We start from the raw sequence: 15,826 nt of genomic DNA on the forward strand, positions 1-15,826 counted from the left end.
TGCAGATGCTTTATATGCGTAATAGCATATTAATGTCGGAAATTATTACATCCTAAGGACCTTATCTCCGCTCATGACATTACCTTAGAGAATACTAAACTCGGATCAGTTTAACGATCGTCTTGAAACACCTCGTACTCGTGTATATCTATAGTGCAGTCATAACAGCGATATAAAATTTACTGCTCAATAATGTTAAGGACGATTTATGGAGTTCAGTCAAAACAGATAGCTGCGATCTTGCGAACTCCCAAATCCGAAAAATTTCACGGAAATTGAGCTATAATTGTGATTAAAGAGCGGAAAATCCATGCGTAGCAAAATGAACATTGATTTAAAAAAAATAGCGACAAACTTTTGATATAAATCAGCTTTGAATCTCAAAGCATTATTTATGAATTACCCTGTCAACTTAGTAACCAAAATCCCTAATCACATCCAAGAAAAGGAAAGTTTCTCTACCTTCCCAAGTAGTTCCGAATTTCCCCCGTAATGAGTCTTTAACGACTCGGCCAATCCTCCAGCAAACGGCCGTCTTTTCATCCTCTTCATTCATTTCCTAAAACCAAAAGAAACGAGATTCAGACACCTACAACCCTCATCCTCGTCACAGCGATCCCTATCTCTTTCCCAAAATCGGTCCGATGGCGTTTCGGTCCTTTTAATTCCGTCGCCGTTTGTCACAGGCTTAACAATGTCATTTTTCATGGTGGAAGCGCGTCCGCAATATAAATATTGTGAGTCAGCCCTTAGGACCTCCGAGTCGCTGATCGATGGCCTCGTACATGACAATTAATAAAGAGCGCGCCATTATGAGGTGGTGCCTCTAACGCCTCTCAATCATCCGCATCAACATGTCACCGACAAAATTCCACTGTGACGGTGACAGATCCGAACCGACAGATCAATCTCCGGGGAGCACGACCCTGTGATCAGTCATTGTCGATTCCCAGAAGCGGTCTTATCAAAGAACGATCTGCAGGTTGATGAGGCTGGGAGCGGCGACTTCTGAAGGGTGGGAAATTTCAAAGGGAAAGTTATGCGCCAGGAATTCGGAAATATTAAGGACCGCCACCGCTTGACTACAAGCAATTATGAGGATTAGAAACTGTTGTAAACGGTGTTTAGACTTTCTATTCAAAAATCTGTTGAAATACGTTTAAGAAACTTCGAATTAAGATAAGCTGCGGTTTTTCCTGTCAGAATTCTGCAACTTTCGAGCTGCATCCTCCGGCTCGCTAAGTGAGCAATAAAATCTGTGGTTTAGCGTTTAACCAAATCAAAGATTTTCCTCCCCTGAAGAAAACGGTCGTTCAAAAATCAATTAGTAGTATCCTCTCTGCATCCGTCGCATTTTGAAACCGCCGTATCTCATTTGCGGGCTAGTTTACGAGCGGTCGGGAGCACCGGCGACTTCAAACGTTCGCGTTGTTTACATAATAGAGGTCCTCGGCAGCCGGAAACAATATGAGGCAGGCGCAACGCGAACATCAAAGAAGTGCCGCCGCAGCTGGCCCCGTCCCCCGTGCACCTGTGTGAGCGGCACAAAGCGTGAATTGCCCCAGTTCTGATGCCATGCCATGCCATCCATGGTATAGGTCGTTTCGTATCGGACCATGCCATATCCATTCTTGTACTTGAACACCACGTGGTCGCGGGTCTTTTGATCAGACGATGATGTGCGCATCGGCGCCGCGCAGACTCGCAATTAAAGCCTTGTTTACCAACAAGTGCCAAGATGACCTACATTGACCTCGGAAGGAGACGATCGAGAGCACGCCGCCAAATGCCAATTTCGATCAAAGGAGGAATTTTGCGAGCTTCACTGGAATTTTTAACTATTTTTCTTGTGGTCGGATTCGTGCAAACTCGATGACGGTGGAGATTCTCAAAATCCTAGATAATGCTGGGATAAAGGAAATTCCAGAGATTACAAAGTTTTAAAATTGTCTCAATTTTTTACGTGCTTTAGATTGTCAAGGTTTCGAAAATATCTTCTTAGAATTTGGAGAATTCCCAGCTCAAGGCTTTTAGGATTTGGCAGTTTTTCGTCTTTCTGCAGTAAAATTTTGAAAAATCGAGTACATCTAACTGTTGAACCACGAGAAATGCGGAGATTTATCCTCATTCTTCCAACTCTTATGTGCATCCAAAGCACCGCCGGGCACTCGAAGGATGCCGGAATATTTTTATATCCCCATACCTTTAAATTCTATCAAAATCCATTCGAAAAATGTCTCAGTTTTCCTAGAACCACTCACGCATTTTTCCACCCAGTTTCGGTCAACAATCCGGTTATCTTCAGATATCAACATATTCCAAATGTGTACAAGCAAATAAATATCCTGCGCCTGAGTGTTTCGCCGACACAAGATGCCGCCAACTCACTTCAATCTCGTCTCGCGCGCGCCACTGGAGTGCCCCATCAAGGGATGATAATTAGTGGTGCGCACCCCTGGTCGGGGGTGGTGGGGCCGCTATATAGAAGCGATCCAAGAAGTCGCCGTTAGTCCGATTCGTACGGTGTTGCTGGTGTGTGAGTTAGTGGCCGTTGGCAGGTGAAGACATGCGCGTCTTCGTACAGGTAGGATACACAACACTTTTCCGTTTTTCCGTCTTTACGCACGCCACTGCCCTTTCCGGAGACACGCGCCGTCTTTGATTTAACGCACCGACTGACGAGAACAAATAAATACACGTGAAGTTTGATGTAGTGGAGGCAATTAGCGCAGTTTACGGGTTTCACTGGGTCCCCAAAAGTTGGGAATTTCTTTTTACCGGATGCCTGAAAACGGAGAGATTTTTTCGGATTGGGGAGTTGCGGACGGGGTGGAAACGTAACAGGTGGCTTCCATTTCAAGACTAACAACTCAATTCCAATTTTTTTTTCTAAAACTATAATTTATTTATTTATTTCTTTGGAAATCCTGTTTTTTTTAATGCTCTGATTATGCAGGGTGAGCAATAACCGCGTCGAAACCTCTCGCACGGTCACAGTGGAATAAGGTCACATCGTCGAAAACACGATCATTTCACAGTCACGCACGTCCTGAATGGCCTTTTTGAAAAATTAATTGCCAGAAAATGAAAGTGACGTGTTGAGAAGTAATAAGAGTGGACCAAGGATAGCTCCTTGAGGGTCTCCGCACGCTCCTTTTCGGTCCAATTCCCCGATAAGAGCCCTCGAATCCCTCTGTTTGCAATTTCCTAATTGAGAATTCGCAGTAAAGCACCTCGTTACTTTTACTCTCGCTGCAGCCGCTATTGTGTCGCGTCGTTTGATCTCGCAATTAGCGCGACACGTCTCGCCACGATCCTCATTACTGATACAAAGTAATGCCGCTGACTCTACCGGTTCAGCCGCCACTTCCGTTGTTCAATGCTCTTCACTCTTCGCCAGAATTATGGCTTATGTACGGGCACAAGCAAAGGCGGAATTTTGCGTTTTACGGCCGTTCGGAGAACGCAATTATTCGAAGACGGGTTAAGGTAGGCGTTCACCGGAGAAAAATGCCACGGACGCGAGTCATTAGAAGAAGTAGTGTACGCCTGGCTTAATGTTGGAATTGAAATTAGATCGGTAAGCCACGGGTGTTGTAGATCGTTTATCATGCGAATGGAAGTTCGAAGGAAAGGACCGTGGAAGTGTGGTCGATATCTGGGGATTTTCCAAAAAATATGTCTGCATTGAGAAAATGATTGTTTCTTTCCTGACCTGGGGGAAAGTTGAGTTTTTCTCTGTTGCGCAAATTCCTATGATTACCGTCGCACCTGTGGCTATCTATGCATTATTAGTTTAATGGCTGGCGTAATCTCATCAGCAGCATAGAGTTGGGTGCGAGGTAAAAATCAATCTCTATTAGCTACTGGTGTTGTCGGTAAGATCAAAGATTCGAGCCCGCTTCCCACACGCACCATCCTCTCGATAAATCGCCTCCCTAAATCTCCCACCGACGAAAAGAAGAAGTGGTTCCGTTTAGAAAGGACGAATGTAATGCCGCGTAAAGAGAATTTCAATAGAAACACATCTGATGCGTGACTTTTCATCTTAATCCCACAAAGACTTGCCGACAGAGCGGCTATTGCAAAGTTTTATTTTTTTCCGAATTAAGTTCGATTGATCAATTTATGATTAAAGGACGTCAATTGCTTTGTGGCGGATTCGGGGTTTAGATTGTCGCACACGAGCGCTTCGGAAAATGAAGGAAAAACCTCGGCCGGTTATGAAAAAATTGTGATGCTTTTACAGCGACGAGATGCTGAAATATTCAACGTGTTTTTGACAAATTAGCTGCCTCTGTTGGAATCCGCTACTTTGGGATGGAGCTATTATATCATTTCGTTGGTATTGGTGGAAATGAATTTTCCATGCCAAAGTCCCGCTCGGAATTTCGGGAGTGGAAATTAATTGAGGGTTGGGTTTACATACACTAATGAACTTTGTTCAGCTCTACGATCATAAAGAAATTATTGCACAATTAAGAGGAATTTCGAGCAAAGCAACGAAAGAGAACGCTATTAGTGCGTATGCTTTTACATTAATCTCCTGCCATGAAAGTTTGCCTATAATTCGACCAGGGACTTTTTTAGACGGTCGCTGCAGATTTGCTGGGGAATTTTAATTCCCGAACGGTTGTCACCCTGCGTGATGAATCCGCAAAACCCAAAGCAATATAGCCACTCACCAACCGTAAAAAACCCCGAAAAAATGAGCCCGCGTCTGAAAATTATATATCGCTGCATACCCCAGGTGTAAACGATCCTTTAACCTGACGCTAATGGCACAAATCGTCGTTTCGGCGAGAAAAGCACAAACATAAACATAAAAAATGTAATGGGCACTCGAGCGAAATTATGTAGAAATTTTTGTCAAAAGCGATTAGCGAATTAAAAGGTCCGACCATCAGAAATACAAAAACTCCAGTAACGAGTCTGACTTGGAAACGAGCAGATGTTTTCATTTTAAGAATTAACATAAAACATAATGAATTTTTAATGGGCGCCTTCTTAAATCTCTTCTCGTCCACTTTAATTTTCGACTGTAAAAAATTAGAGGGTACACACAGATTCGATTAAGTGTGCCAGTGGCGGAACGAGAGTTTTTTCTTCGAAAACCCTTTCACGGTGGATGTGAGATATGCGGAACTTTAGTAAAGTGACTAAACACAAAGCGATGATCCACTTGTCACTCTCCAAGTGTTGTAAATCAATGCCGCCAGCTGGACATCTGACACTCGGAACATTGGGGAAGGTTAGGTCGTAGTAAATCAACTAGCACTTAGGACGTGGCTTTTTTTGATTGGATCCACCTGTGTTAATGGCAAATCCTATTGTTGCTTTAAATGGATTCATTTCACAAATCGCCGCTCAAAGGAGCTTAGGCGGTGGTGACAATGGGCGGATTTTGGCTGCTGGAACTCCCGAGAACGTTGAACTGCTGCAAATTTCACCAAAACAATCAATACCTGGCGGAAATACGCACAAATTTACATGCGAATACACAACAAAATTCTCAAATTCTCTTGTTTTTTAATTACTGGTTCAATCGATTTTTTTTGTTTTATTATTTTCCTCATTATTATTAATTACATACAGGGTGTTAGCTAACGTTACGGCCATAGGCTAATGGGTAATTAAGGAAGGCAAACTGTCTCGGAATCCGCAATTAATTTAATTTTTTTCGTTTTAGTTAAAAAGCTACAAGGTTTTAAAGTTGACCAATAGAATAGCTTCAAATAATTTTTCAATTTTACAGAAATCCAAGTAGCTTTCGGACCAAACGAATAATTTGTCACTTTCCCGTCATATTTGAAGTTTTAAATCAGTGGCGTCAATAAAAGGGAAAAACAATAACGCAATTTTATTCAAAAAACAGACAATAAAGCAACACTACAATAGATGTTCAAAATGGCCACATCTTGTTGAACATATAATTGTAAACGACGCAACAATGTTTCCTTTATTGTACCCAACACATTTTCGTTTGGACGAACTTGATTTGTGATGTCCACAAAAATGGAACAAGTACGCCACTGATAAAAAATAAGAACTGTCAGTTTGACGTCAAACAAAAAATTTCCTTCAGTAACTCTGATTCAAATTTTTGTAACCTTATGCAAATTGTTCCCTGATTGGTCACATTCAAAGCCTTCCAGCTCTTAAACGATGCAAGAAAACCCAAAACATTACTTTTCACGGCTGCCTCCATCACCCCTTTTTCTATGGCCGTAACGTTACCTAACACCCTGTATATTATTACCCATTCATTTTTGAAAATTTTGTACAGATTCTTAGGCTTCTTTCGGATTCTCAAGTTTTTTAAATTTATTAGATCTAGATTCATCAGATTCTTCAAATTCCAAAGATTCTGGTGATCGCGTTAAAATCTTTTACGATTTCTTTAGTTTCTAGATCTGTCGAATTTTTTAAATCATTTAAATTTAGAATCTTCAAACTTTGGTATTTCGTTAATTCTTTTTTAAAAGCTTTGAGATCTTTAGACTATGAAAAATTAAAACTAACTATACAGGGTCCGGCAACACTTGTGTCGTCCCAAAATCGTCTTTAATTTTAAAGATAAAATTTTGTAAATTTGCATACGCTCACAGTTGACAAAGCTCTAGAAGCTGACGCAAAAATTTGTTTTTATCACTGTTAGTTTTGGCGTCGCGACGCCTTAAAAATGTAATTTTTAGTTAATTGTGAGGGTTTGTGATAACAACCCCTAATTTAATTTTTTTTCAATATAAATGTGTTAAAAATATCTCAGTTGTTATTTTAGATTCAATGCAAATTGTCTTTAAAATTTAAGAAAAAAATGCTGTTTTATCAAGTTAGTTTCCAATTTCATTACGTCAAAGTCGGGAACTACGTTTACACCCATCTGTTAGCATCTTGTGTCACAAATGACATTTATCCTTTGGCTCGCTTTAGATTGTAACAAAAGTCTTACTTGGTGAAATTGTCGCTTTGTCGATGTTAATTAACGATTTCTGGTGTCCATAAAGTGCAACATTGCCGTGTTAATCAAAATTGACCTTTATAAGTGTGAATGAAGTGACTTGTGAAATTTTGGTGTAAACATAGTTTGCTGCGCTGTCATAATTTTGAAAACTAACTTGATAAAACAACGTTTTTTTCGCAAATTTTAAACACAATTTGCATTAAATTAAAGTTATTAAAAATAAAAACTCAGATATATGCATCACAGTTATGTTGAAAAAAAATTGAATTCGCGAATATTTCCGCAAAAACTCAAAAATCGCTAAAAATTATACTTCTTAGGCGTCGCGACGCTAACCAAGCCGTAATAAAAAACAAATTTTTGCGTCAGCTTTTAGAGCTTTGTCAACTATGAACGTATGCAAATTTTCAAAATTGTAACTTTAAAATTAAAGACGATTTTGGGGGTGGACACAAGTGTTGCCGGACCCTGTATTTTATATTTGGATATTTATTCCTTTCTTCCTTCTGGTCCACTTTTATCGTTCAGATATAAAATTTCTTTTACCGCTCGATTTGCAGCAGGTATTGTCCGAGCTCTCCATTTTACAACGCATTGTAGTAAGTGTAAATTTGGCCCAGCCTAGAGCCCCATAATCGGTAGTTGTCACTCATAATCTTTAGAAAACGACATCCTCCAGAATAAATCTAAACAGTTAAACCTACCTGTTCCATTATGTAACTTAATTGTCAATAAATTATTGAAATTGTTATCCATTATCTAGCAGCTCAAAGAAGCCGCTCTCGCTAAGATATATTGGTTGTAAATAAACTCGGCAGGTTCACCTAAAATGGGACGTTTTGCTCGTTTCGGTCAATTTCTAGTATATGCAGGTGTTCGTAGTGGATGCGTTTTAGCCAAAGTGGAAACGGTAAGAGAAATTAACAAAAAAAAGAGTTCCGAGTGTAATTAAATTTGTTTATACATGATTGCCCGAACCACTCGCATATTTCCTTCGTAGATAAACTAAAAAAGTTGTGCAATGTCTTGTGAAGCGTAAAATCTCCCCAAATCGAATTAGAAAATAACCGGAAAACCGAGTTGGGTTCATATTGAATTTCTGTGGTTTTAGACGAGTGCTATCGAATGACCTGAGGTAACATGAAATGAGTAATTTAATTTAAAAACAGTGTAGGTGCTCGGCGGCATCTTCAAAGGTCGGTAAGCCTCTTATTATCTGCTACTGTCGGCAGAAGGGATCTTGAAGCTCCCCCTCCAGCGTGCGTTCTTTCACTAGCGTATTTTTATGTGGCCATGGTAGTAGCCTCTTTAGCATTATTTCCAATTTAATGCACTTAGAGGTATGCCAAGGATCCGACACGGTCACCGTAATCTCCGGAATTAATTTTATTACAATAACAAATAATTAGTTTAACTAGGGAAGACGACCGTAAACTTTGCACGTTACTGCGGACGAAGAAAAACGGATTCGAGGAAATATGGCCGCTGTCGAGGCTACGTTATAATTAGCGAGCGGAGGAGATGTTGTGAACTTACATTACACAGATGAGGTTTCGTTAAATCACCAGAAAAAAGCTCACTTTCTTCGGTTAAGAACATCACAATTTAATTAAATTATTTTTTCCGTCTTCTTAACAAGCCCGCAATATGTCAGCCGCCTATTCTACCTCGATCCAATCAATATTCTCCGAAGGCAACATTATTAATATTTTCGTAGTACCCGATTTAAAGACCTCGCATATCTCCTTATAAATGAAGTATTTGAAGAGAACTGGTTCGGCCGAATAAAGCCGCTGGCACCATCAAAGGCGGCACAAGTTAAACATTGTTCGGCATTTCGTTTGTATATTGTTTTGAATGCTCCAACGATGAATCATTCAATCACAAAGCATCAATTATCCTTTGACTTAATCAGGTTATTATTTCAGCTGATTTCGTTATGGTTGGGACTAACTGCGGCCTTTCCTAGCAGCGCGAGGAATAACGGACATGAAATGGACACTCCGATTTATACGAATACCATTCAAAGGTTCGTTCATAGAACCGAGCAAAAGAGTCCTGAAGTTAGGGCTTTGAAGAAGGTCTTTCTTTCTAATCGCACCATCACCTGCAACGATGGATCGCAAGCTGGGTAAAAATTACTTCTCTGAATTTGTTCCTTCGAACTATCGCTTGGCCATTCTCCTCTACACGTTTGCCCCACAAATATTAATTAACTTGAATGATACAACTCTGACTATTAATTTAAACTAGAAACTATAATTATTACGCTGTCATTACTCCAATTAGCAAAGTCTATTCCTGTCGCCAATTTTAATATCTAATTTGTCTCGCACCGATAAATCGGTCCACTTTATAGCAACAGCTTAATTAGTTTTGATATTCTATGCTCGAGCTTTTTGTTATTTACTCATTCAATCGTGCAAATTTAATGAGCCTGACAGATGTGGGTCGATTAATAAAAAAGCGATATCTGGTGATAAAATTTTGTATATTGGGTTCACATATCACTGCGGTTTGTGCATTGGTATTTGCGCTGATGAACAATCTCGTTTAAAAAAACACGCTGCAACCACCAATACACCTCTTTCTCGGCTCCAACTAATCCATTTCTCTACCCTTAGATTTTACCTAAGAAAGTCATACACGAGTAAGAAATGGATTATCTTTTTAGAAGGCGGATGGTATTGCTATGACCACCACAGTTGCAGAAACCGCTGGATAAAGCAGCGACATTATATGACATCCGCGAATTGGCCAGACGCCAGAGACGGTAAGTCCCAACTTCACACTCCCACAAATCGTACTAACTTCTTGTAGTGGGTGGCATTCTCTCTGGAAACATGGAAGAAAATCCGTTTTGGTGGAACGCTAACCACGTCTTCATTCCTTATTGCACCAGCGACTCCTGGAGTGGCTCCAAACCGTACTCTCGCAACGAAATGTTTAGTTTTATGGGTTCCGCGGTGGTGCAACAAGTCGTGAAAGACATCCTTCCGTTGGGACTGGAGAACAGCACTGATTTGTTGTTGACCGGGAGCAGCGCCGGGGGGACCGGAGTCATGTTAAATCTTGATCCCGTCAAAGAACTCCTCCATGGTCAAATGAGATTGAAGCACATTCACGTGAAAGGAGTAACAGATTCGGGATGGTTTCTGGATCGGACTCCGTACGCACCGACTTTAAAACCGGCTGTGGAAGCTATACGAAAAGGAATGGAGCTGTGGAGAGGACAAGTCCCTCGAAGGTGCAAGGCGAAGTATCCTCAGGAGCCGTGGAGATGCTATTTCGGGTACAGACTTTACCCCACACTCCAGAGTAAGTTTGAATATTACGTTTTTATTAGTTTACAAACAAGTTTAATTAAATGGGGTATCGTAAAAACATGCTGTGGGGACGGGAATTTAATATTGCGCCGCGAGATTCTTTTATATAATTTTTTCTCTTTTAACACCGCTGCATTGTTTATTACCAGGTGAGCTCTTTGTCTTTCAATGGTTGTTTGATGAAGCTCAAATGGACGCTGATAACGTTGGGGCTCCCGTTACAAAACAGCAATGGGATTACATTCATAAAATGGGGGACGCGTTGCGGCATAGTTTTGAAAACGTTTCCGCCGTCTTCGCTCCGTCATGCATCTCACATTCGGTGTTGACAAAGAGAGATTGGCAGAATGTAAAAATAGACGACATATCAATAGCCGAGGCATTACATTGTTGGGAACAAAAAGTACACAGGAGGAGGATAAAGAAGTTGAGAAATGCCAGGATGTTTGGAGACCAACCGACAAAGAGGAGGAAGAACACGAATCGAACGGTGCAAATTAATAACTCCACGATGACCGAGGAAACGGAGAAAAAGAGGAGGCGCAGGAAGCACAGAAAGAATCGAAAAGTGAAAAAAAAGAAAGGTTGCTATTTAATTATTTTTTTCCTCTCCACTAAATGTAAGTTTTAGAAGATGAAACCCCCGAGCAGATCACCTCCAACACTCTCGATGCTGACCGCCGCCCTAACCGCTCACTTCTGCAAACGCAAGCACAAAAAAAGAAACGTTGCGTCCATCGCAGACTCGAACGATGTTCGTGGCCACAATGTAATCATTCCTGTCCGCGTCTACATAATCCTTTCACAGGAGAGGAAATGGACTTTATCGAATTGCTAAAATCGTTCGGTTTGGACATGGAGAGTGTGGCCAAGGCTTTAGGAATCGACATGCAGACGCTCAACAACATGGACCATTCGGAATTGTTAAATTTGTTGACTCAACAGTCGAACTAATCGAGTTTTGGGGGAGACAATCAAACCAGTGAATGCATTCGATGCTTTAAAACGACGCGATTCTGTATATAGTGGATATTTATTGTAGAAAACATATTTTTATATTGAGTTACGGAGGATTTGTTTAGATGAGGGCAAATTTCGTGCTGTATTTATGTGTATTTCCAAAGAAAGTTTGCCCGCGGAGCAACCATAGGACTGATTTTTGTTCTACCTCAGTTGTACAGTTTAGTCAGTAAGTTACCCAATTTTGTACTATAATTAGCAACGTACCTTATTAAAATTACAATAAAGGTACGATTATCTTTTAACCTTCCCACTCAACAAAAAAACAAATTTCATATCAGCAAGGAAAAACTTTCTCCGCCAAACTTAAAGTGAAAGTGACAAATCTCTTTAGTACTTCGCAAACATTTACACCAAATATTTATCAAACACCGAAAATTATGACTATGTCATCTTAATTTACCATGTTTATAAAACAATGTCATAAAGTCCACGCGTGCCACCCACAACTTTTTTCGACTATTCGATGTAATTTAAAAGAATTAAACTCCATTTGTGCTGATTCAGGTAAATTTGTTATTAAACACCTCAACTAATGACCTAATTTTCAGTAACGTAATAAAAATAAGTTTTTTTCGTGGTGGAAATACGCTTGAGCAATTCTTTGCAGGTACATGAGCACTGCTTTAAATTTAATGTCTCAGATTTATAAATAAACGGAAGCCATGCGGGTGCTAGTTTTGTTGACAATTTTCCAACTTGGGGTGGCTGAGCGTGAGTATTTGTTTCCTACTTTACACGAACTTTCTTTCGTGCTTTTAAGTCGACGTCAACCCTTGTGGTCAACTCTACCTAACACAATCTCCGAACAAGAAAAAGAACCTTCAACTCAACTGGAGTTTCGACTGTGAAGATCCTCCGGATACAATTGTACTTACTTCAGCTGATCTTAGAAAAAATGTAAAGTAACCCTGAAGAGTAAACTTGTCCTCAGTGTAACATTTTAGTCGAATACCCAAATTCTTCATTCGATTCATCCTGGGTCTGTTTACAAAGGATATCACGAAACTCGCCAGTCTTTGAAAAATGTTGCCTTACCAGGAAATTGGAGTCAAGAAGTTGAAGACCCGAATTTAGGAGCGCATTGTTTTGATTTCTTTATCACGAGTGTGAGGAGAAATGAACTGGTGTACACGCAGTGTTTGGAAATTCAGCCCTCGTGGATGTCTCAGTACGAACTAAAAGACAAAATGCTATAATCTCATTACTGGTTCTTTTAGTTTTGGCGAGCTAAGACTGGGAGAACTGGCAATTCCTGGCACTCACAATTCCGGAGCGTGGCAAGGCGGTCCTTCTCTCATCCGAAGTTACGTTCTTAATCAAGATAGAAACTTTTACCAGCAGTTGGTGTACGGAATTCGATATTTCGACGTTCGAGTGGGGAGCTACAAAGACGGGTATTCCTCCATGGAAAAATTCCCGAATTTATAATTAAATTTTAGTCTTTACATCAACCACGCCTTTATTAAATGCACTGAATTGCTCCCAGAGCTAGAGAGCGCCGTTCGGTTCCTCAATCAGTCTCCACAAGAAGTGATAATTCTAGATTTCCACCGGTTTCAACCGAAAACTTTTAACCAAAGTGACCACATGGTGGTTACCACCGCCATCAGGAACGTTTTCGGCGACCTCATCTACCCGTTTAACAGATTGGCCGACAGAAGGGGACCAAAACTCAGTGACTTTTGGGAGAGAAACCAAAGAGTTGTCGTGAGTTACAGAGACCAGAAGACAGTTCAAGGTAACTCTTAATGTTAAATTACAGTTTCTAGACCGTTGTTTGTAGATTTCCCGTGGTTGTGGCCTCCAGTTCGTCGTTTTTGGGGCAACAAGCAAAAAGTTAAAGATTTAGAAGATTACGTTAAGTCATTTCTCGCGGGTCGCAATTTGGGGAATCCCATGTACGTTCTCATGGCTGAGTTAACTCCGAGTTACTACTCAGTGTTGAAACACGTGACGAGGAATTTGAAGGACTTGGCGGTGATGGTCAACCGGGAGCTTTCGGATTGGCTGAGGACGGATAACAGGGCGAATTATATGAATATAATCGCCACGGATTTTTTCACCGGTAATGATATCATAAATGTCGCTATTGAGGCCAACTTCAGGAGATTGAAGGAAAAAAATAGCTAAAAGAAAAAACAATGCGGAGAAGTAAGCGAACACAAATTTTGACTTGTAAACATTTAAAATCACTTAAATAAACGAAACATTTATCGGGCTTTTTTCTTTCGCACCTTTCGCTGAGAATCCTTGAAAACTTAATAAACGTTCTTAAAATAACTCAATAGAAGATCCCGGTTTTTCTCCAAATCGATTTTGCAGTCCCTCCCTTTTTCACTTCGAAATTCCGTCGCATTTCCCTCCGTCTTTGTATCCGAACCGACGACGCTGCTCTGCACTTAATTAAAATAATTTAACTTATTTAAAATGAACGGATGGTTAATGTCAGTCAGTGACAGTCTCACGAAGCGACACCACTGCTGACGCATAAATGGTATTTATTGCAAGTCAGTGATTTCTACAAAACGTTTCTTACAAGTAATTTCCATCATCATCACGTTGAAAAATTATCTTGTTTGTCTGGACACATTCATCAGTTACCAAGAGAACAATGCACCACCAATTCGTTGTGGTTTTATTATGTGTCTCTTTCCGTTTCGGGATCTCGTATCCTATGGAGTTTGGTGGTGAGTGTTAAAGCTTGATAATAGTGGCTATAATAGTTTTTTGTAGCGAACGCGGCACAGAGGAGATGTGGAAAAGTGTATCTTACAGTGTCTTCCTCGCAGGACACAAATCTGGAATTAAACTGGATCACAGACTGCACGCATCCAGATAACTTGAAACCGGACTATATCACGCTGTATAGCTACGACCTCAAGGATAGAAGTGTAAGTGAATTAAACGGCTCGTTCCTGTTTTATCTCGATTTTTTCCAGGAAGAAGAGCCCCCGTTGGTAAAAATCCGCGCCTCCGATTACCCGTCCGGCTATTACAAAACTAAAATCAAATTCGGACACCCATGGCTTCCCGGAAACTGGGAATATAGGGATAGTGTGTCCCGTGCAGATCCCGGTCCTCACTGTTATCCCTACTGGATAGCCTCAATCCGGGGAAGCGACATCATAGACACGCGATGTCTCGGGATTCAACCCACGTGGATGAATGATAATAGGTAGTTACGAAAGGTAGTTAAAAAAATCCTTTCGTCGGGATCAACAATTCCAGATGGTAACAATATTTTCTCAGATTGCAGATTGGAACGCAAAAAATCGGGAATTTATTCATCCCAGGGACTCACAATTCGGGGGCTTACAGCGGCGTCCCGAAATTCCTCGAGAATTACATACTCAACCAGGATAGAAGCGTCTGGACGCAGCTAGTTTACGGGATAAGATACTTGGATTTAAGAATCGGTTACTACGATGGCGATGGGTGAGCAGCCTTGTCTGTAATTATGGTAATTTATGTATCAAGGTCGTTGAGTCATGGGTTCTTCTTTGTAACGTGTTTAATTGCGGTAATGCATGAATCGACCTGCTTTGTTTTCCGATTTTTTCCAAAACTGTTTTGTTGTCAGTTGTTTTAACCAGTTCATTATCCTTCCGCATTGCTTTCAGATTTTACATAAACCACGACCTCGTCCGCATCACCAAAGTCACCCAAATCTTCAAAGAAATCCGGAAGTTCGTCCAGCTAGCACCGAAAGAAATCATCGTCGTCGATTTCCACCGTTTCCCGTATCCTTCCAATTTCAACGCGACACTGCACGAGAGATTCGTATCGCTCGTGTACGACTACTTAGGGGATCTAGCTCTACCACCTGGAGGCCTCCAGGTGGGAAAAGGGCCAACTCTTAACGAGATCTGGGCGCAGAACAAGAATCTCATTATATGTTACGCCGACAAAGCTGTAGCGAGAGGTAAAACTCCATTACCGTTTTCAGTTGAAAATTTTCACTTGCAGAAAACTACTGGTTGTGGCAACCTCTTCAGCAGCACTGGGCCGATACTAAGAACGTGGATACTCTGAAGAATTTCTTATCGAGAGCGATAAAAGAGCATAGAGTCACGCTAAATCCCATGTTTGCGCTAATGGCCGAGTTGACACCACAACCGATTGATTTGTTCTTCAGAACGAATAACTTGAGAAAGCTAGCGAACGATGTTAACAGGAAGCTAACGATGTGGTTCAGAGATGAATGGGCGAGAGATGTTAATATTGTTGCAACTGATTACTTCCTAGGGAACGACATCATTAATGTTGCTATTCAGACTAATATTAATCGATAATTAAGAGTTTTTGATATTTTTGAATGACTTGAAAGCTCAGGGATGAAAGGGGTAGAAATTGGTATACCACTTAATTGTCGTAATTGTAGTACTCATTCTTTAGAAGTGTAGAAACTTATTCTTACGTAGCTTAAACTATATTCATGATTTTGGACGCTTTTTCCCACCCTGTACGTTATATTTGAGAGACTGACTGAACTAAGATTTTTTTTTAATAATTA

At 40.6% G+C, this 15,826-nt stretch overlaps 3 protein-coding genes across 7 annotated transcripts; all 3 read left to right on the forward strand.

Moving 5' to 3' along the window:
* Positions 1 to 2,371: 2,371 nt before the first annotated feature.
* On the forward strand, positions 2,372 to 11,541 carry Notum (palmitoleoyl-protein carboxylesterase notum). 4 transcript variants are annotated; one of them, XM_088040341.1, is made up of 6 exons: positions 2,372 to 2,584; positions 8,893 to 9,095; positions 9,589 to 9,737; positions 9,785 to 10,282; positions 10,440 to 10,874; positions 10,922 to 11,541. In XM_088040341.1, exons 1-6 carry the CDS (start codon positions 2,567 to 2,569, stop codon positions 11,242 to 11,244), a joined length of 1,626 nt encoding a protein of 541 aa, XP_087896467.1. In that variant the 5' UTR covers positions 2,372 to 2,566; the 3' UTR covers positions 11,245 to 11,541. The 4 variants fall into 4 exon arrangements, with proteins under 4 accessions (XP_087896467.1, XP_087896466.1, XP_087896465.1 ...); XM_088040340.1 differs by lacking the exon at positions 2,372 to 2,584 and having other exon boundaries at positions 8,788 to 9,095; positions 10,925 to 11,541; XM_088040339.1 differs by lacking the exon at positions 2,372 to 2,584 and having other exon boundaries at positions 8,789 to 9,095.
* Positions 11,542 to 11,943: 402 nt separating this feature from the next.
* On the forward strand, positions 11,944 to 13,443 carry LOC148173568 (PI-PLC X domain-containing protein 1-like). Its single transcript, XM_088039138.1, has 6 exons — positions 11,944 to 12,024; positions 12,074 to 12,210; positions 12,258 to 12,481; positions 12,531 to 12,707; positions 12,753 to 13,051; positions 13,097 to 13,443. Exons 1-6 carry the CDS (start codon positions 11,976 to 11,978, stop codon positions 13,441 to 13,443), a joined length of 1,233 nt encoding a protein of 410 aa, XP_087895264.1. The 5' UTR covers positions 11,944 to 11,975.
* A 292-nt stretch (positions 13,444 to 13,735) lies between these two features.
* LOC148173569 (PI-PLC X domain-containing protein 1-like) lies at positions 13,736 to 15,752 on the forward strand. Of its 2 annotated transcripts, none has more exons than XM_088040343.1 (5): positions 13,736 to 14,000; positions 14,047 to 14,488; positions 14,563 to 14,748; positions 14,934 to 15,235; positions 15,280 to 15,752. In XM_088040343.1, exons 1-5 carry the CDS (start codon positions 13,925 to 13,927, stop codon positions 15,603 to 15,605), a joined length of 1,332 nt encoding a protein of 443 aa, XP_087896469.1. In that variant the 5' UTR covers positions 13,736 to 13,924; the 3' UTR covers positions 15,606 to 15,752. The 2 variants fall into 2 exon arrangements, with proteins under 2 accessions (XP_087896469.1, XP_087896470.1); XM_088040344.1 differs by having other exon boundaries at positions 13,736 to 13,997.
* Positions 15,753 to 15,826: the final 74 nt, after the last annotated feature.

The sequence above is a fragment of the Gnatocerus cornutus genome, chromosome 6 (genome assembly GCF_029298725.1).
Source record: "Gnatocerus cornutus isolate USDA-ARS CGAHR chromosome 6, icGnaCorn1.1, whole genome shotgun sequence".
Lineage (NCBI taxonomy): Eukaryota > Metazoa > Arthropoda > Insecta > Coleoptera > Tenebrionidae > Gnatocerus > Gnatocerus cornutus.

Bases quoted from the DNA above. Each gene is read 5' to 3' on its own strand.
- Notum (XM_088040339.1), top strand. From the start codon at position 8,833: ATGAATCATTCAATCACAAAGCATCAATTATCCTTTGACTTAATCAGG. The intron at 9,738-9,784 runs GTAAGTCCCAAC...AACTTCTTGTAG, and splicing joins TTGGCCAGACGCCAGAGACG to TGGGTGGCATTCTCTCTGGA. The intron at 10,875-10,921 runs GTTGCTATTTAA...TGTAAGTTTTAG, and splicing joins AAAAGTGAAAAAAAAGAAAG to AAGATGAAACCCCCGAGCAG.
- LOC148173568 (XM_088039138.1), top strand. From the start codon at position 11,976: ATGCGGGTGCTAGTTTTGTTGACAATTTTCCAACTTGGGGTGGCTGAG. The intron at 12,025-12,073 runs GTGAGTATTTGT...CGTGCTTTTAAG, and splicing joins CCAACTTGGGGTGGCTGAGC to TCGACGTCAACCCTTGTGGT. The intron at 12,482-12,530 runs GTACGAACTAAA...TGGTTCTTTTAG, and splicing joins CAGCCCTCGTGGATGTCTCA to TTTTGGCGAGCTAAGACTGG.
- LOC148173569 (XM_088040343.1), top strand. From the start codon at position 13,925: ATGCACCACCAATTCGTTGTGGTTTTATTATGTGTCTCTTTCCGTTTC. The intron at 14,001-14,046 runs GTGAGTGTTAAA...AGTTTTTTGTAG, and splicing joins GTATCCTATGGAGTTTGGTG to CGAACGCGGCACAGAGGAGA. The intron at 14,749-14,933 runs GTGAGCAGCCTT...CATTGCTTTCAG, and splicing joins GGTTACTACGATGGCGATGG to ATTTTACATAAACCACGACC.